Source organism: Hevea brasiliensis, chromosome 6 (assembly GCF_030052815.1).
Source record: "Hevea brasiliensis isolate MT/VB/25A 57/8 chromosome 6, ASM3005281v1, whole genome shotgun sequence".
NCBI classification, from domain to species: Eukaryota; Viridiplantae; Streptophyta; class Magnoliopsida; order Malpighiales; family Euphorbiaceae; genus Hevea; species Hevea brasiliensis.
Window position 1 is genome coordinate 89338037 of NC_079498.1, and position 22332 is coordinate 89360368.

Here is a 22332-nt window from a genome sequence, read left to right on the forward strand (position 1 = left end):
AAATTTTCAACATATGGGATAATATGAATAAATAGAATTTAAATTAATAATGTACATGACAAGATAAGATAGGGTGCCCCGGCACCAAATGTGGCACACCTGGCTCGGCTACACTGTAGACCGAGTTAGGGGTGTCACAAAACATGACTAAAAAACATATCAATTTATGATCAAAATCCCAAAAACTTAAACTAAACATATAAACATGCAATAAAATAATCAACTAACCTTTTCAAACATAAAAACACAACATGCAACAAGGTTTTGCAAAGAAAATCTCATAATAATTGTTAGTGAATGATTCCAAAACAATTCCTCTAACCCCATCAAATTGTTCAAACCATCCAAAATCAAAACTTTTCCTAAGGGAGCATTAGAAGAACTAAAGCATTTTGCATGTGCAAGATTTTAAATAAAGATTAGGGTTTGAACCTAAAATTTCAAAAAATCCCCAAATTAACCTAAACCCTTGATATGCATGAATCAAAATACAACACATCTATACAAAAATAACAAGGAAAGAATAAATCTTTAAAAAGAAAACAATAAATTACATTTGATCTTGAACATTAACACCCAAGACCTTAGGAGACTCTTCGAGGTCCGAGACTCGTGTCTTCTTCAAATTTACTCAAAGGCACAAATCAAAGGGCAAATCTAAAAGATTTCTCATGCATGTTCAAAACAACAACAAAGATTTTGATTAGTAAGCTAGGAAGCTTAGAAAAGAAAGAAAAACTTGAAACTTAGATGGGAGGAGAGAAACTTACCGATTTCTTTCTCCCTTTCATGACTAGAGGTACTATTTATACCTTGCTAAACTATAGGACTTTCGACTGCCGACTTTTACTTTATGCTGCCAAAAGTCAACTTCAGCTATTGAAATTAACCTTTGGCTACCAAAAACCACATCTTTGACTTTTCTTCCTTTCTCCTCCCCTCCTACTCTTGAAAACTCCATCCCACAAAGGTGGGGTATTATAATCTACCCCCCTTCAACAACTGAAAGCGAGAAAAAGAGAAAACATTTCTTTTTGAAAACAATTCATAATATCAAGGGGAAAAGCAAAATTCACATAGAAACACATCTCCTTACTAGTGCTAGGGAGTCTCATTTTATATGCTAAGCTATGACATTTCTCCATCCTTCCATTTAATGATTATTCTTAGCATTGGAAATTCCTCAAACACAAGACACATCATACATATATTCTAATCATAAACTTCTTATATCTTTTAACTTGTTTCTTATTTCATTTTTTTCTAGCAACTTCCTTTCTCAACTTCTCTTTTCTTACATATTACATCCTTTTCTGCTATTATCTATTCTACTACTAACCATCCTACCTCTTTTGGTGGTACTAAAGCAACCCATTATGCTTCTATTGCCTTTTGGCGTGAATGGGAGGTAAGTCATGTTTGGAAGTGTCTAGGAGAGAGAAAATTAATTATCTCTTGATTGGGTAAGAGAGAAAACTAGTTAATTTTGATTAGGTGAGTGAAAAATGTGAGATTCAGTCTCTTAGGTGAGAGAAATTGATTGATTGAGTCTCTAAAAATTAAAATAAAGCAAATTTATTTTTTTATTTTCAAGTTTATGTGTGGATTTAGAAAAGAATTAAGCCGTGGGTTGTGAGCAATAAAAAAATAAAAAAAAGGAGAGAGTTGAGAGATTAAAAAAATAATAATAAATTGAGAGCCTTGGTTCTAGGAAAAAAATTCAAATTTGATTTTATTAAATAAATTTTAGCTATTACATTACTAGTTAATTTTTATTTAGTAAAATTATATTTTTCTTTAATTTAATTTATTAGGTAAAATTTTGACTCTCTCAATATTGTCAATTTTTATTCAATAAATTAAAATTTTCAATAATATCTCAATGGAGGTAACTGCAACATAGGAGGCAATGGAAATTTCAAGTCGAGTTCGAGCAACCAGTCCTTTAATTTTCTCAAAACAATCATTTACATTTCCTGCACAGATTTACAATTTCTTTAGCAATTATTTTATTTTTCGGTCAAGCTCTCAATTTACTTTTTAATGCATAGATTTATTTTTCTGCAATCAATCCATTAATTTTCTGTGAAGTTCTCAATTTACTTTTCAGTCCAATGATCAATTTAATTTTCTTGCAAAGATTTACATTTTCTCAAGCTCTCAATTTAGCCTTCGGTCAAGCTCAATTTATTTTTTTAATGCAATAATTTATAATTTTCACAATGAACAGTCTTTATTTACTAAACACAATTTATTTTTCAATGCAAAAGCTTTCAATTAATTTTCCTAGCAACCAATTTCTTTCTCAAATTTCTCAAAGCTGAACAAGTAGAGATTCTAACAAAATACATTCAAGTGCAGTTAGGGAACCCAATAAAAAATTTGGTCCTTTATTTCTCGCCAATCGTTTTGATTGGAAGTTAGATCGGCTCAACCATGTTTACAATTAGGATCATACGCATCCCTAGCACGCCCAAATTCAACTCTCACATGCGAAAAATGTTATACATGCTTTTGACACACTTAATTGAGTAAAATCAATTTTGTGCAGAAACAAACACTAAAATAGAAGTTATACTTTATATAGGAAATATTCCTTCATCTTATTAAAGAATATTTCTTTCACTCAAATTCGAAAAAGATGATTTCTAAATCCACTAAAATTTTGAATAACAAATCTAATATAAATCTTTCATTTTTCTCTCTTTTTCCTAAGAATATTTATGTAGCGTAGTTTTTCCATAGAATCAATTGATTAATAACTTTCAGAATATCTTTTTTCAATAATATTAATAATAAATTTAAAAAAAAAAAATCATTCTTTCAATTTCTTTAAACTTCAGTAGAAAGTTTAAAGTAAAATCTGTTATTTGATATGCCTACTAGTTTATTGCAACAATTTATACTTTTGACGTAGCAGAGATATGGAAACTTATGGTTACAGGCAAATCATCCAAGAAATAAATATTGTAAATTTTATAATATACTTGAAGTATGTGCTTCCTCACTCATATAGATATGACTTCGCATTTATGTGATTATAAAGAACATTAAAATTTATTATTCTAAACATTCCTAATAATTTCTCTATAAATAATGCATGGAAGAGTAATTGACAAATGAATGTACTCATTTGGCCTGGCCTTGTGAAATATCCCTTAAGAAAAAATCAAGATTAGAATCAGATGATCCCCGTTCAGAAATTGCTGCTTGACAAGCCTCTTGAACTTCTTTTGCTTTTTCTCTCATTTCAATTACTTCACTATTTTCTTTATCCATAAAACTCTGCACAAGTTTTGCAATTTCTTCTCTTGTTACCAAGTTTTCACCTTCAACCCCTTGTTTCACTCTCCACCCAATCTTCCAATCTTCCACAATTTTTTTACTATTGGAAGTTTGATCCCAAATTATAGGAGAAGCAAGCATTGGAACTCCAGCAAAAGCAGCTTCTAAAGTAGAATTCCAACCACAATGTGTCCAAAAACCACCAACAGAACGATGACACAAAACTCTCAATTGATCACACCATGGAACCACTAATCCCAAATCCCCACAACCATCTTCAAACAGACCCTTTTCACCACGAGATACCCACAAGAACCTAACGCCACTGTTTCTCACCCCAGCTACAATTTCATCCATTTGGGCACTTGAAACTGAAAGGAAGCTTCCCATTGAGACATATAACACAGAATTTTTGGGTTGAGAATTTAGCCACTGTAAGTATTCAGGGACTTTTTGATCATCACTAGTAGCTAAATTAGAATTGGGATCTAGCTCAAAATAAGGTACCATAGGACCTAAAGGGTAGAGTGGAAAACAAAAATTCATTTTTAAAGCATCAATAACTGATGGTTCAAGCTCGTAAGCAGAAGTGAATAGAAGGTATTGTGCTTTAGACACCATTGAAACAGACTTCAGCGCTTTGTAAAGAGTTTGTCTGCCAGTTCCATTAAAGATTGTAGGAAAATCTAATAGACGTGTTGGAGGAATTCCAGGGATGTAATCCACACGCTCTTCTCCTCTTTCTGCTTGCCAATTGAAATGTTTAAATGAAATTATAAATTTCACTAAAAAAATCAAAATCCAATAATGAATGTCGTAATTATAAACTTCATTTTATATGAGAATGAATTTAACAATTAATCAGAATTTAACAATTAATCAAATATTTACATCATTCATGCACTCATTTTATGCAAATTTTAATACAAACATTTAATATAATTGTTATTAAATTTTTTCTTATATAAAATCTAACTTATATTAGATATAACTAGAGATGACAATTATTATATTCAAACTTAAATCCTATTATTATTCTCAAAATGTAAATCTGTCTTAAATTCAATTAAAATTTATTTTAAATTATCCAAACTCGTCTCAAATTTAATTTTTAAAAATATCTGAACCCATTTAAAATTTAATTTTTTAATTAATAATCCATCGGAAAATATATTTTTAGTAATAATTTATATTTTAAAAAATAATTCTATAAATTATTTAAATTTTATTTATTTAAAATTTAATACATAAAAATTTATAAATATTATTATAAAAAATATATTTATATTTAATTATTTATTTATAGAAACTTATTTAGGTAATAAGTGCTGCAAAATCCAAAATTTGAACTCATCTCAAATCAAATTATATACTTCATCAAACTATATATACTTCATCAAACTCATCTCAAATCTGATCATACACTTCATCTCTGTAGAATTTCATCTATTACTCCAAAATGTCGATCTACAATAATAATAATAATAACAAATAATATATTTTGAACTTAATAGCATTACAGTCATATTTAAAGTTATTGGGTCTTGAATTCTGATCAAAATCCAAAATCAGTCGTTTTATTGTTAATATAATTAAGTCATAAAAATTTGACATAAAATTTAATAATGTAAACTCTATTTAGTCAGAACCAAGATTTATTTAATTGCTTCAATTATGAGCTCATTTGCTTATAAAATTAATTTTGGGGTGATTTGCTACTTGAACTTACCATCAATCTCTCCCAATTTGTTGGATAGTTAAATTAAAAAATTGATAAATTAAATAAGCCAGTAGTTGTACATACCGGATAACGAGATCGGAAAATGCCCATATCCGACGAGGAGATCAAAATTGTGCAAGATAGAAAATACTGTAGCTGACATTGTCCAAAGAGAAGCAACCGGAATATTCCTCCGATTCCCAACTCCGATCACCCAATCCAAGTAAGTATCGGCTATAATAGCATTCACCGGCGAATCAAGCCGATCAAGAAGTTGCTCGAAAGGAGCTTCCATCTTTGTAGCAACTGCTTCCAAGAAACCTGGAAAATCCTTAGCACGAATAAGCTCCGAGGGTATGACATTAGGGATCGTATTCAAGTGGATTTTACTTGGCAAGATATAGGAGCTAAGGAAGCTCTTCCACTCTTCGGTGACCACCAACGAAACGACAATATCAGGATGCTTAAATGACATAAGCTTGCAGAGATTGATCATGGGATTTATATGACCTCTGCCAGGATAAGGCATCGCCACCAAATGGAAGGAGGTGCCGCCGGTGCTAATTGGGCTCACTTTGACGTCTTCCATGGCTGCTTTTTGTATTCTGGAACTTCAACCAGGAAAAAAAAATGCGCAGATGGTGAATGTGTAGGTGACGTCGTTTTGTTTTAATTTTTAGGGAAACCGGCGCCTATTAATAGAGACTCATCGAGGGCGGAGCCGTGGTCTCCCTTCCTACCGCAAAAGTTTTCAACAGAAAAATTACAATTTAATACTTACGTGTTAATGAAAACTATTGAATTTTGAAAAATATATTATTTAATTATATATTTTATTTTTATTAAATTCATTAACATTTTCATTAAATTTTTTGTTAATTAATATATTTTAATATTAATTAAATTATTATTTAATTACTCTAATTTAAAAAAAAAATTATTAATTGATCTCTTATTTTTTAAAAAATACTATTATTTAACTTTTATATTTAAAAAAAATTAATTAATTTAAAAAATACAATATTATGAAAACATTATTTTGGCTAATTTTTACTCCTTGTCCAGAATTTTGAAATTGTTTCAGTAGCATTCCTCAACTTTAATTTGAATAACTAATTCTTTAACTTTAATTTGATAAAACTTAAAGTCCCTTTGCTCAGTTTCTGATGATTACTCTAACCAAAAACTGATGTGTCGTGAATTACCATAATAAAAAAAATAATAAATCCTTTCAACCACGTGGGAATGACTTTATCTCTCTATATTCTGACCCATATCATTTCTCTATCTTCAAGCTATCCATTTTCTTTCTCTAAAAATCCTTTTCTTTCATAGTTTTCTTTCCTTCTCTTCCCTTCTTTCCCCTTTTTTCCTTACTCAGTCTTTCTCAAAAGCTTATAATGCCTTGAGTTATCTCTTGTCATGCAAACAGATGATTAAGATGAAATGAAAATTTCTACTTAATTTAAGAAAGAATTTATGGTTGAAACAACAAGAATTAGAGTTTCTGGCAAAATATATTGACCTAAGATCACTTAGCTCCATTGTTAGGTCACTAATCTCCATCCTAGATAAATGAATGACAGCCATGGCATGAGAAAGCTCTTCCTTTATGGCATCCATCAGCTTCTTAAGTGATTTCGCTGCTGTTTTGAAAGCCTACAAATGGTACCCACAAAAAAAAAAAAAATTGAGAATGAAAACAAAAACATTCACAAGCAAAGCATATCAAATTAAGTACCAAAGAAAAAGGAATTGCATACAAAAAGAGTTGGAATTGAAAAAAAAAAACCAAGTTGTTGAGATTGCCACCTGCAAAACAATCACAATTTCATCTCAAATTAGCCACAAAATATCTTTCAACAATAAAAAATTCAATGTTTTATTACTTAAAAAAAATTATACAATGCAAGCAATAACATTGGACATGAAAATGTAGTGTTGGGTAAAATTCCATTAACAAAGATGAAGCGTAAAATGAGAAAACTGTGAAGTTCTGACGAACATAATGTATTCTGATGATATTGAGGCTTTTAATTCTAGTGGTGGTGAGGTAGAATCATAATGCAAGAGAACGGATGGGTGGCGTCAAATTGGAAGGCAGAGATTGCAAAGGCAGCGATGGGAAACAAATTGGAGAGAGGAGTAGGAGGTGCAATTGGGATTAGAGAGGTGCAATTTTAGAGCAGTAAACATTTTGGTGTTGACTCTGAGCTCTCCACCATTCTCAAACTCTAGAAAAGCTCATTCTCGATAATAATAATTAAAAAAAAACTCCAAAATTTGTTTGAATTGAACCTCAATCAAACTCTGAAAAAACCCATTCTCAAATTGAAGCCCTAGCATCTAGTGAGGGGTGTCCCAAGCTCGACATTACTTATGGTTGACTCGCAGTCTGCTATTGTAACACCCCAAAAATTTTAAATTTATAAGCATTTTTGGTATTTTAATTTTATTTAAATTTTAGGAATTTTTTTGAGATTTTTCAGATTTTAAAAATCGGGTTCGATTTTCTGAAAATATAAACTTTGATGATTTTTAAAAATTAATTTAAAGACCACGTGGCAAAACTAAAAATATATTTAGAGTCTACGTATTTTTCTGAGTTTTCTGGAATTTTTTCGGAATTTTTGGACCTCGTTTTCGGTCCCGAGGCAGAGTAAAAAATTCAAAATTTTGTATCTTGAATCGGACCGGCCGAATCGAACCGGATCGGATCGGATCGGACCGGTCGAATCGTACCGGCCTTTTCCTTCTTCTTCTTTCCTTCCCCGCGCGCGTCGACCTCCTCCCCTTCTCTCTCTCTTTTCTCTCTCCTCCTGCCCCTGTCGCCGGCCAGCCACCTCCTCCTGCCACCCCAGCCGACCGGCGCCGCCACCCAGCCTCCCCAGCCAGCCGGCCGTCGCCCCAAACGGCCGAAAACCGCGCGCGAATTCCCTCCCTCCCGCACGCGGCGTTTCGGCTTCCCCGGCCAAAATTCGGCCAATCCGGCCACCAATTGGACCGGGTCTTGTGTCTAAAATCTTTTACTCGGCGAGAGCTTTCCATAGACACCAAGAACGCCGAAATCCATCGAGCGGTTTGTCCAATTTTTGCTCGGGAAGTTTTTAGCCCATTTCGACTTTTGGGCTAGATTTCTCGAAAACCGTGAATCCCACGAGAAAACCGAGGGTACAGCACGCTCCACTCGTCGAGAGCTTCGCGGTGACATAAATTTCAAATTTTTTCGACACCGTTTTTCGATGGGTCCCACGGAACTTCGCAGTGTTTTTCCGAGCATTTAATGAGCTTAGAAAATTCTGAAAAATTTATGTACTAACCCCCGTGTTATGGGCTTCGTGTCGGTATCCTCGATTCGCGGAAATTCGCTGATTGGAAATTGTTCTGGAAAAGTCTCCGAATTACACCGAGGTTTTGGCTACCCCCCCATTGTCAGATGACCCGAGCGCATCCCCGAAGTCGGAATCGGAAAAGGTAAACCCGAACCTTATTTTTACGTAATTTTCTAGTGCTTAAATAGGATTAAAAATCCATAAAATATTCGTGGTAGCTTAGAAAATTATGATTCTTTTTGCAATCGCTTAGTAATATTGCTAAGGACCGCGGGGCAAAGTTTTAGAATTTTTAGAGCTGATTTGGGCAGTTTTTGCAAAAATGGTCAATTATAAGGACTAAATTGAAATTTTACATATTGTGATGGATGATTGATTTGATGGGCCCAGGAGGGGCTGTGTGATATGATTGAGCTATGGATATATGGATTGTAAATATAGAAGTGTGTTTTGAGCCATTTTGCAGGTTGGGTAGGTCCTAGGTATAGGGGAGACTCTGCCGGATTTTCGGCACGACTTAGGACGCAATTGGTCTTTTCTTGAATTGTATTGAGTCAATTGTATTAAATAATTGTAATATAATTGTCAGGTGAGCCGGGACAGCCTTCTTCCTCCGCCTAGCCGCCACAGTGATTGTCGTCAAGTCTGTGAGTAAAATATTAATTTTAATTGTAATTTCGATATTATTATATGTTCAGCATGCCCATGCATCACTTATATGCATATATTATATAGTTAAACTCTAGGCACGACTTATGTTGCATTCATAACTGTTAATGTGCCATGAATGTTGTTGTGGTAATTTGGAGCAGTGTGCGTGCGTGTGATGTGGTGTGGACTATGGACAGAACAAGTAGTCATGGCTTGAGTTCTTCGCTGGGACCCGATCCTTCGAGGGGTAGTCACGGCTTGAGTTCTTCGCTGGGACCCTCGATTTGGTTTATTAAGCGAAAGTCCGGCTTGAGTTCTTCGCTGGCACCAGGTTGGATTTAAGAGAGTCAGATAGGATCACCCATATATTATGATTGATGCTACAGGGTGCGTGAGTGCTCCAAATTACCTTTTTGATGTTATGATGTGAAAATGATGTTGATGTTGCATTTCACTCTACAGTGTGCATTAGTTTTATATAGTTATAGAGATTATGGTTAAAATTGATATTTTACTCTCTGAGTCGAACTCTCACTCTGCTCAATATTTTTGGAGGATTTTATTGTGGTTAACCTGCTTTTCTTCTTCGCAGGTTGTTATTCAATATTTGTGTAATTTTATTTACTCCTAGATTTTTCGCATGTGTTAGAAATATTTAAATGATTCGGATCTGTAATATAATTGTTATGTGGACCTGTAAAAATATTCTATGCATGATTGATGGATTGGATGAGGGAGCTGAGCTCCCATTTATTTTTATGATGATGAGTATGTGGAGGGTGAGCTGAGCTCCCCAATTGATGTTATATTTTGTTTACAGGTCGGGTGAGTCAAAAACTCCCCGTTGAAAGGTCCACTTTATGGCCGGACTTCGTCCGGTTGATTTCTTGAAATTGGGTCCAAATGGGCCTTAGAGTTGGGTTAATGAACAGTTAGGCTTACTACGGGCCTCGGGGGCTTTAGGCTGGCCCAAGTCCTAGTGCCGGTCCGGCCCATAGATTGGGTCGTGACAGCTATCCCTCCTTTCATCTTCTCCAAATTTCTCACCATAGTCTATTTGGACAATGCAAGGGATGCACTTGCCCCTCTCCATTTGGACTTGATCAATCTTATCATTGGCAATGATATCTTCAATGATCTAATTTCTGCTTCACAACTTCTTCCTTTCATTAATGCCCTTGTCACCAAGCTCATCAATGCACCTATCTCACCTACCACACTATATTCATCTTTTTAGGAAGACTTATGGAGGCACTTGGAGGTAGGTGACTTGGCAAGTTGTGGGGAGGGCAGTGAGGGGTGGTTTAAAAGATTTTCAAATGGAGAGGATGGACAGAAGTGGGGTGGTGCAGGGATAGAGGTAAAGAGGTAAGGAAAAAGGTAAAAAGGAGAATAAAGGGCGATGGCAAGAATAAAGATGAGGAATAATATAAAAAAAAAAATCTAAATTAGAAAAAACTATACAAACATCTACAAAACACTTCATTATATTCTAATTGTATATATTTAAGTAAACAATATACATTATTATTTATAAAAATATTTTGTCTTATTAAATATAATAATTTTTCCTCCTAATTTTTGTTATTATTTATCATTTTTAAAAAAATTAAATTAATCCCAATAGTAAAATATTTAAAATTTTCAACTTTTGCTATTGTAGTCAAATTTTTAATTTTATAAATTTTATATTAATTTTATGTATTTATTATTTTTAGTCAGTGATGAAAATTAAAATAGATCATTGGTGAAAATTAAAATAGATCAATGGTCAAAATCACGATATACCAATTGACTAAAAGAGAGATCAATAGTAAAAAATACAACATGTATACTTATTTAAATCAATTTTGACTCTATTAAAAAAAACATTTTATACCATGCTGAAATTGTAAAAAAAAAAGAATTGGTTATAATTGTAAAAATTTTTAAAAATAACTTTTTTATGATTGACCAAAAATAAAAAATGAAAAAAATCTTATCACATTTTTGCAATTTTATCCAATCTTTTCAATCTTGGCATAATTGGCCAAAATTTCAAAGTGCAAAAAAATTTTATGTAATTTTTTTAAAAATTTGAAAACTTGTTGTAATTTAATCCAATTTTTTCAATATATCCTTTCAATTTATTTTCTGGCTGATCCAGTCTTATCCAATCTTATCAATACCGTCAACTATTTCCAAACTTCATTTTGATATCCATGGTATATCAAAATTATTAGTCATTTGATCAAATTGGATGGTTTTAATAATACACTATCTACTCACTACAATCAAATCACTTCACTATTCATACTCAATGGTCATAAAAATGAAATTATGAAAGAGTTTATAAATATGGTAATATTGAATTCCAATGGCAGTTATGAACAAGATGAAAAATAAAGTTCAAAATTCGATTAACAAAAATTGAATCAAATTTTAACAATTTTTGAAATTTTGACCGCTTCTGCCAATATTAGAGGGATTGGATAAAATTACCAAAACGCAATAAATTTGACTTTTTCTAAGTCAATATGCCAGGTTTTAAAATACACAAAATTATTTATTATTAATAAACTTATTTGTGAGTTAAGATATCTATAATTATGTTTTGAAATAGAAGTTATAACAAGATTATGATTTTAATATATTAATTATTATTTATTATAAATTAAAAAAATTATAAGAATAATTTGATCAATTCACAAATTGTTCCATTATTATTATTATTATTATTATTACTATTATTATTATTATTATTATTATTATTATTATGTGATACTAGTTTTTAATGGCACTTGCATTACATGTGCGTCTTATCATTTTTAATATGTTTTTAAATTATAATTTTTATTTAAAAATTATTTTTTAAGCCAAAATTATTTTTAATTTAATCAAAGTTCTGATCTAATTGTAAAAAAAATAATATAACTTAAATAATTAATTACATACCAACTTAGAATGAGAAATATTACACTAAAAACTATAAGTTAATAAATCATATTTAACATAAAAATATATAGAGTTTATAAAAAAAAACATAAAAACAATATATAATACTTTCTTTTGAAACAAATAAAATATAATACTTAAAAAAAATCTATTGATTAAGAATATCAACAAATAGAACAAGATAAAACTCTCTCCCTATATATAAATATGATTATATAAATACAAATTATATATAGAGAATTTAAAAAACAAAAAATGTGGTTTATTGTTTGATTATTGAAGAAAGAATTTTTTTCATTTTCATTAAATTAATATCATGAAATTTTATATCGTTATATTATTTTTGTATCAATTAACGTAATGCTAATATGGCAATTTTTTTTTATCAATCTAGTGATAACACACTAAATATCACATAATATACTTTTAAAATTATGTCAGTATATATATATATATATATATATATATATATATATATATATATATATATATATATATATATATATATATATATATATTTATAATTAAAATTTTTAATTTTTTGTACCTATTAAAATTTATTAATTTTTATTTGCTTAAATCTATATTTTTATTATAAATGTTATGAGAGTACTCACATAACCCTTTTTTTCCTAAAAAAAATTGCTTTATCTTTTTATTTTAATAAAATGTTCAATATAAGGTTTTAAAGTTTTTAAATTTATTTAAATCATTAAAATTTTTAATTTTAGTGACTATTTTTTTTTAATTTGTCTCTAAAAATTTATCTTAAAATGTAGGAATAATAACTATATCCAATAAATATTTAAAATTAGTTTTACCACCAATCATGAAAATAGATTAAATACTAAGCAAAAAAAAATCTAATTTTAAAGCGGTTATTAAATTTGAAATGGATTAAGAATTTAAATTATCGTTTTTAATGTTTAGTTAAAGTTGTTCCTAATATTTTTTTTTAAATAATTGATATAACTTTCTAACAAATAAAATAGTTGTCAGTTATAGGATTAGAATTTGATACCTATTTAAAATAAATGATATTAAAAGTTTATAAATATTTAGAACAATTAATAAAATAAATCAGTAGAAGAGAGATTCGGTGTTTAATGTTTTTATTAATTTTATTATAATAAATTAAATAATTTTTAATTAATTGATAAAGTTAACATTGTAGAATTGCTATATTGGAAATTATAATGAGATTTAACATTGTAGAATTACTATATTGGAAATTATAATGAGATTTTTGGTATAAGTAGAATTATTATTAAAATAATATTTAAATTTTAAATTATATTAAATATATTGATATTTGAAATTGAAATTATTTATGATATAATGAAGAATGTGTTGTCACTAAAAATTATAGCGCCAAATTAGCATGAATATTCTCATGTTGCTAAAAGTAGTAGTGCGGAAATTGTTGTCGATATTAGCGACGATATAATATGAATTGGTGACAATTTATTAAAATACATTCTTATTAGTATTTTTATAAATAATATAAAGAGTAAAGAGTATTTTTGTCAAAACTGACGTTCTCTCTTCTCTCTCTCTCACACACACACATATATATATATATATGCTCAATAAATTAAATAATAAAAAAATCATAAAATAAATATGTCACTATTCTTTTCAATAATTCTCATAGTATAAATTAAATAATTTATTTTATATCAATTTCTATGTTGTTATAGATGATAAATTCCACATAAAATATTCATGTATTTTAGGCATAATCATACAAAATAAAAAAACAAACTTTTGCATTGTTTTGCGATTGAATCCAAACATTTCAATTTCGGCAAAATAAGCCAGTTTTGAAAGGTTGCTGAAATTTTATCCAATTTGGGGGAGTGTGTCCCTGTTGAGTTGGCAAGCTATGTGACTTCTTTAATTATTAAGACATGACCCCACATGACACATCACTTAAAATTAAAAAAAAAAAAAAAAACTCTTTGTCTAACTTTCCCCCTATCTCTCTCTCTCTCCCTCTCTCTCGGCAGCATCTGATAAACCATCAAATTTGGGCTAGCAAAAAATCCAGTGAAATTATTTTGGCTCAGACTAAAGGTTCCAAGTCTCCTGCATTAAACAATTGATGTGGGTATTTACTCATTAAAAAAATTCTGTGATAAATCCATAAATAAAGTTCCTTGGAATGCTAACAAACATTACTTTTTGCTCCCTAAGTAAGAGCTAAGGTTCTACTGGTTTCTTCTAAAAAATTGTTTTCTCTTTAGTTTTCTTTCCCTGGTGCCTTTCTTTTGTGGGTTTGGCTAGCTCCTTTCTAGGTTTTCAAGTTCACTTGGGAAAAGAAACTAACATAATTTATGTCCTAGCTCTGGATTTTTTTTTTGTTCTTACTGCTTACATGCAATTGAAGATTCTACCGCAATAGAAGATTTTGCAACAAAACCCAAAAGAATTGAGCATTTCTATTTGTTCAATAAAAAAAAGTCTGTAGAGAGGTTATAAATTTCCAATAAAACACTATAAGATCTCAGTTTTATTGAGATTGTTAGTAATCATTGCCTAAAAATCCATTCAATCTTTCTCATAGCATGGAGAGAAAGGGTTAGTTTTTTATTTTAATTATTTATAATGTGTCGTATAAGACTCGTATTTTTTATAATAAAATAAGTCACATGGCATGACAACTCAGCATGGACACACTCCCTTTTGGATTTCAAAATTGGATACAGTTTATGCACCATTTCAAAAATTGACTTATTTTGCCAAAAATGAAAGGTTTGGATTACATTGTAAAATCATGCAAAGGTTTGGCTTTTACTATAATTAGGCCTTTATTTTATATCAACTTATTAGTAAATATTATATAGAAGTCTAAAAAGTTCTAAAATTTAGCTAAAATAATGATGCTTGAAATGAAACAAATTTAAATACACACTAAAATAAGAAAAAAAAAAGGTAATATAAAGTTTTAGTACAATAACTAGGGGAATTGCCCATGCTAATGCACGTACGTAGCTATTGATAATTTTAATATATAAATAATTTTAATTTGTATATTTTTCTTAATATATATGAAAATAAAATAATTTTTAAAATTTTTCTATTAATTATTTCATATCTTTTTATTACTTTTTTATTGACAAAATTTTTATCTCTTAAACTTTTTAATGAATATTTCATAATAAAAATATAGTAATATGATATGAATATTGATTAAAGATATGGAATCAATTGAAGTTAATTCAATCATATGACTTATTTCATCATTTTAAATATCAAAATTTTGTATATCCTCTAAATATGTTAAAGAAATATAATATTCTTAAAAGTAATATTAATGATATGAAAAGTATAAATATAGCACAAAAGGGAAAAAGAAAAAGAAAACAAAATTATATATATATAAAGTTATATCTCATGCCCTACCCCTCCATAAGAAGTGATATGATCCCGCAGTATATCTAATAAATTACCGTACTTCGCTTACTGATAATCTATTAAATATACTACAAGGGACTTTGACAGAATAATTCCATTTAACAATATGGCGTGGTGATAAAAATTTAAACTAAGTGTTTTCAAATCAATTATATGTCATAAATTTTATTTAGGAATAATTAAGCATTTTCAAAATTTTGTGAAAAATCCGCGTGGTTACGGCTAAAATTATATAAAAATAGTTCTTCAAAACCTGTTGAACAACAATTTACAAAAAACATATCATGTCCAATTGGAACTCAATCAACTCATCATCAATAAATCTCATCATAAAGAAAATAATTTATTATTTACAATACTCAGGAAGAAAAGTTAAATGTTTGCATTCATTGAGATAACAAAATTAATATTACAAAAATTTACATTTAATTACAATCCCAAAATAATATTACAAGTGATTCTGCACAACTGCTCGAATGCAGTTACATACATATAATTATATGATTACACCAAAACTTAATGTACAAGGGTACACCTATCATACACCCGAAGATAGTCCTACCACGTCTTCAAGTCACAACTTTGAGTGATCTTGCTCAGTTGCTCTATATTTTCTTTCACCTGTGACAACTTACAAAACTATTGCTGAGCGGTGAACTCAGTGGTGCACAAACTAATAATTTTAAACTTAATACAAATCATGCTTTGACAAATCATAACAAAAAGAAAATCTTGAATCTTTAAATTCTTCAAAATTCATAACATCCAAAATTAATATTTTCAACCATGCAAATTATTCGTTTAAATGACATTTTGATCAAATAATAATAATTTATCCACATTTCTCTTGAACCATGAAAACAATATAATATTTTTCAATCACTAACAAATCAAATTTTATTTCCATCACGTTTTATCAAAGTATGCATAATTTAAGGGTGTTGCCAACAATTCGCACAGTTGGACCCATAACACAAAATTTTACGATCAATATCGTATTGTACACCACGACAAAACAAACTCTCCCAATAACTGAGGCTAAAGGGAGGAACAAAGACTAACTAGTATATATGAGTACTCATCCAAACTCTTCTTCAATTGGCAAGCTAGAAAGGAAGGAACTCGACCCTAACAAGTGGAGGAGATATCTTACTAGACAAGCTAATGAGAACACAAAGCATATTGCCATGTCAATTATTGTTTCAAAACATATTTAAAGAAATTTCATTCACAAAATATATTTAGACAATAAATAAACACATTCAATTATAGTAAATTCATGTACAAGGTTAGCAACACATTAAGTTCGCAAAATACTTCTAAAGACATTCAAATACCTGCTCACCCCATTACTACAATAAACCAAGGGCCAACATCTGCCTTTCTATGGCAAAATTTCATTTCACAATTCACAACTTTTAAAACAGTGTAAATAATTCTTTAGATGCATAGGAAAAATCATATTTGGTTAATACAATTTCATTCAATAATTTAAAATTCTCAGTGCATTAAAAATCATAATTATTCATACAAACTTATTCAAATTCATTTCAAAGTGAAAAGCAATTAAAAGAATTAGTTGTGCACAAATCTTATTTGACTTTTCTATTCTTGACTTAATTCTTCCTTTCCTTGGGAGGCTCCTATCCAACTAAAACACTTAATTAAAGTGTTTCAATACCTATCCAAATCATTTCTTCTAATTAATTTCAACAATTAAATTTTTTGCATACGAAATTTACTCATAAAGACTTATAAGATTTGAATTCTTTGCATTTGGTGCATTTGTGGTTACTATTTACTTTACTATTCATGCAAAATGTTAACTTTTTCATAATTAATTGGTATACCATTTCTAAACACATGGCCATATCACATTTTGGGTCACAATTTTGTTGGCATTGGTTGCCAATTGAATTTCAAGGCCTATTAGAATTAATATCAAAATTTTAGTTTTTGTCTCTAATGTTTACTATTCTATTGGACTAATCTATAGTGGAAATTTGGCTAAACTTTCTTCATCAAAGTTGTTCCTTAATGTGTCTATTTTAATTTTCTTTTTGAATCACTCCATTTGGAGTTTTTTAGCTCAAGTTATGGTATTTTTACTATTACTGGCCGGATTGGTCATTTCCAGATTTTCTGGGCAAATTTTGGTTCTAGCAGTTTTAATGACCTAATTTTGGTTAGCAATTTGATTAGGTTATGGTCAAAATTTGGATTCGTTTCTTCATGAAAGTTGTTCTACTATGTCTAAGCTTTCCAATGGTTCAAAAATCAGGTCATTTGGACCTCTCTACGTAAAGTTATGACCATTTGAACTTGTACTGTTCATTTGGTCAATTTTGCCCAGAATCAGGGCACTAATTTCCGATTCAACCAAATTTTAGACCTACTTGTGGTCACTTTTTGAGCAAGGTTCCTTCATCAAAATTGTAGCATTGTGACCGTAGTTTCATCTTCAATTGTCCTCACATCAAGTGGAGCTATGTAGCTTAATTTATACTCAATCAAACCTACTGGACTCAAGGGTCCAAAATTCAGCACTATGATCTACTCCTAATCCATCAATCTCTTTCTATCAACCAATACCAAGTTACACTCAATACACTTCAAATGACTATAATTTATCATTATAAACATCAATTAAACAACCTATCACAAAAACCCTAATTTTTCCATAAACCCTAATTGCTTAACTTCTTAATTCATGCAAGCTATATAGATTCAACACCCCAAATTATGTATGCTACATCTTATAAGTTAGAATTCATGCTCTAATTAATCAAAACACATCAAACCCCATTTCCTCCATGGCTGGCCGAAAATTCTTGTGACACCCCTCACCCATCTACAATGTAGCTGAGCAAGGTGTGCCACATTCGATGCCGGAGCACCCTATCTTGTCCTGTCGTGTCTCTTGTAAATTTTAAAGTTCATAGAAAACATGTAATTTTTTTTATCACAATCTTTCAAACCCCAATTCTAAAGCTCAATCACACATACACATGGAATTAATTCACTAACACGTCAAATTACTTTAATCAACCTTAATTCCCATCAAATTCATGTAAGAATAAACCACTTACCTTTCACTTCCATGGCTGCCCAAAATTGAATATATCAAACCCTTTAAATTTCTTCACCAAACTACTCATCTTAACCTTAATACAAACTTTAATTAAGCGAGGTAAGGAAAACTAGCACTAACCTTTTTTGAGCTTGACCAAAACTTCACCAAAACTCTTCCTTTTTGTTCCCTATAAGCTGCCCAAGATGTGTAAACCAACTTTAGTGAAGACAAATGCAAAATCTATGGCTTGATCATGGGTAGATTGGAGCTTGCTTCATGGCCGGCTATGTAGGACAATGGAGAATTTTGGAGAAATGGAATTCAGCTAAGATGAAGAATGAAGAAGAAGATGTTAGTGCTGCCCTCTTTGTCCACTAATGGCCTTAAATATGTCCACTAATTCCCCCACTAAGTATAATTAACATTATGATAATCCAAGTTTTCCCTAATTGCAATTATGCCCTAAATTTTTCATTATTTACATTATATGACAAATTTCCTATTTTCATGGCATTTTGAAAATTCAATACTACTTATTTTTCATAGACATTTAGGTCAAAAGTCCACTCTAGGTGTCAAATGACCAAAAGGCCCCTCTTCGGGTTGTATTTCGAATTCTTCGGTACTACCGATTAACTCCTTAATCCGCCGATTTTTCTAATTTTCATTTTCATTTGTACTGACTTACTAAATTTTCTTTAACATTTCCAATATTAATTATACCTCAATAGACCTTTAATTAGTTCCCAAAAATATTTCTCGGGGTTCCTTGCGGTCCTGCGATCGGCAACTGTCTTCGCCGTAACTTCCCAATGCGGTCACCCATCGCTACAGTTCCGGCACGTTTAACCTAGTTACATTTCATCTCTTTTATTTTTCCTTAATTTTTCTTGTATTTTCTTATCATTTATTCCATCATTTTATGTCTTCTCACTATCATTTAAGTGTAGTTCGGACATATCCCGATGTCTGGCATGCATCACCGTTAGAACAAAGAAACGCATTTGACATTACGGTGAGGGTATTACAATTCTACCTTTAATTTCTTGCATAATTTTCTTAATTTTTCATGTTATCTCTACTCAATTTCACTCAAACTCAAACAATATACAATTAATCATGCTTAAAAGAACTAACCTCACTTGGCACTTTTTCAATATTTCCTTTCCTTCAATATCTTCGACTCTTCTTGCCCTTAATCTTCTTTTCAAGGCCCAAAATGAGGGTTTTTGTTTTAATATCTATGGCGTTTAGGGAGAGAAGTCATGGTTTTTAAGCTTGAAAATGAGTGCTAATGGAGGAAAAATAAAATGGAGAGAGAGGTGAGAGGTGGTCGGCTGGTTATTGAAGAAGATGGTGATATTTTTATTTTATTTTTAACTAATTTTGTCTCTTTTAACACATATTTATCTCCTAGATTAATTAAATCACAATTAAAATTTTAATTGAGTCATGTATAGGTCATGATGATGTCATAATTTCACTTTAATTTTGAATTTTCTTTTCCCTTTTTCCTTTCTTCCATATACCTCTCCACTTTTAATCTATTTTTCATAATTTTAATTTCCTACATTTTAATGGACATGTAGGTCAGAAATCACCTCTAGGGGTGAATTGACCAACATACCCCTCGCTGGTTCAATCCATTTTTCCAATAGTGTTTAGTAACTCTTTAAATGCTGATTCAATTATTTGAACTTGTTTTCTTTTCTTTTCTGTGGTTTTCACAATACAATTAGCTTCGCAATTATCCTTAGGCTTGAGGTGTCACAGGGTCCCACACGAAATTAGGGTAGCAACTGAGCTCGCAGTTACTTCCCATTTCGGTCACCCATCGTTGGGACATCGGCTCATTAAACTGATTATTCTTTGTTTTCTTATTTCCATTTCAGCTTCATATAATTTCTATTAATTTTTATTTATGGATTTTCTAGATGGCTTAAATTTGGTTCTAAAATCCTGATTGTCCGAACAGACACTAGTCACCGAAATAGTAGAATGTATGGAACTGTCCAATGTAAGGGTGTTACAATTCTCCCCTCCTTAAAAGAATTTCATCCTTGAAATTTGCCTAATGTCAGTCTCTAAATAATCATGGGTGTTGTCTTCTTATGTTCTTTTCATATTTCTATGCGGCTTCCTAGCTTGGATGATGGTTCGATAGTACTTCAACCAAGGGTATACATTTATTTCAATTTTAGAGGTAAGTAAATCTGTGTGCTAATGGACCCACTCTTTCTAGGACCCCATATGGTCTTATGAAGTGAGGACTTAGTTTTCCCCCTTTCTCCATAATTTCTTAATTTCTTTCACGGGGGGAGGGGAACTTTAAAACACTTTATTATAAACAATATCCTTAATATCTCTTTTTTTTAAGTCTATGTAACACTTCTAACAATCTAATGAAACTTTTAATTTATTTGTATAATTCTAATATTCTCTTACCATTGTTCTATCTAATATTTCGATTCATGTTTCCTTATTAAGTGACTATTTTCACACCTTACCCCTCTATAAGGCATAACTATTAGTAGTATGCCCTAGAGCATATCATTTAGTTTGTATCTTGTACATGTTTTATTAATAAAAAAAGGCAATTTCACTTTTTCGTTTACATAATATATTTATATGTAATAGAAAAGGTCCATTGATATTTTATTAGAAATTCTATTCTTAAGTTGTTAAGAATATGAGTGACAGTATTTCTAGCATAAAGTATCATAAATTGTTTCACAATCGAGGATACTTCACATAGGAAATGACTTATCCAGAAAGATCATTTTCATATTTGTTCCCAAGGTATTTATATAAGATATAAATAAGATGGAATGGTGAGTCTCATGCCATATAACAAATATGATAGTCACTTATGCATGATAAGTAGGCCGAATCAGTGACACTTATGACAAGCACGTGGAGTTTACTCTTGTCAATGCATTGTCATAAATCATATCAGTACATATAATCTTTAGACCTAAGATAACACAGTTATCTTGTATATAGGTGGTTTGAGTTTGATACTGCTTTCATACTTGTACTGTGTATGGGCATATGAGCATGTGTTGGCTCCTACTAGTTATATATGGAGGTAGGTGTTGATCAAGATGGAATCTGTTACCCTAAGTAAATAGGGATAAAATCTTATGTTCATTTAATTGTTCTTGATGTTTTAAGTTCCTGGCCAGGACATATAGATTTAATCAGAAAAGAGTTTCTGATGAGAAAATCTTTTTAATCAAGAATTAAAATTAAAAGAGAACATAATATTCATAGCAAATGGGGTTTGACATAAACCATGACTCCAGCTCGAATTGGGATTTTGTAACAGAGAGATTCTAGTGCATGGTAACATATAATTAAAGGTTCATTTAAGGTATTCCTTATTATTGATTGGGTGGCCATGGCATGCTATGCTAGGTGTTAACCATGGTCTATGAGGTGCCTAAAATGATTTAGAGAAATCATTTATGGTAAGAAAGAGTTTTAATAATATTAAGAGTTAATATCTTATCTCATTGCCAATTAGTGATGTGCCTAGTGAGTCACACACATACACAAGATAATCACAAAGTTAAATGTGATTTAATTGATTAATTAAAGAGTTTAATTGATTAGTTAAATAGATTTGGTTTGTAATAAAACTGCAAAATCTCTAACATGACTTGAAACCAAATCTAGGTTATTAGATGTATAGTATAAGTTAAATCTATATTTAAAGTATTTAAATATGAATTTAATTATGAGAAATTAATTAATAGAGATTAATTAATTAATTTATATTTGATATAAATTGATTAGAAGAGGAGAAATAATTATTTTGGGTTAAGAACTCAAAATTACAACACAAGGGTAATTTGGTCATTTCACAGGGTGACACATGGCACCATATAAGCTTGCCATTTGTCTTCTAATCATGCATG

At 30.4% G+C, this 22332-nt stretch overlaps 1 protein-coding gene across 1 annotated transcript; it reads right to left on the minus strand.

The window, feature by feature from the left end:
• Window positions 1-2952: 2952 nt before the first annotated feature.
• On the minus strand, window positions 2953-5722 carry LOC110637037 (UDP-glycosyltransferase 87A1). Its single transcript, XM_021786962.2, has 2 exons — window positions 5090-5722; window positions 2953-4028 (listed from the first exon to the last, which is right to left on the minus strand). The coding sequence occupies exons 1-2, from the start codon at window positions 5592-5594 to the stop codon at window positions 3130-3132; spliced, it is 1404 nt and encodes a 467-aa protein (XP_021642654.2). The 5' UTR covers window positions 5595-5722; the 3' UTR covers window positions 2953-3129.
• Between the last annotated feature and the right edge of the window lie 16610 nt (window positions 5723-22332).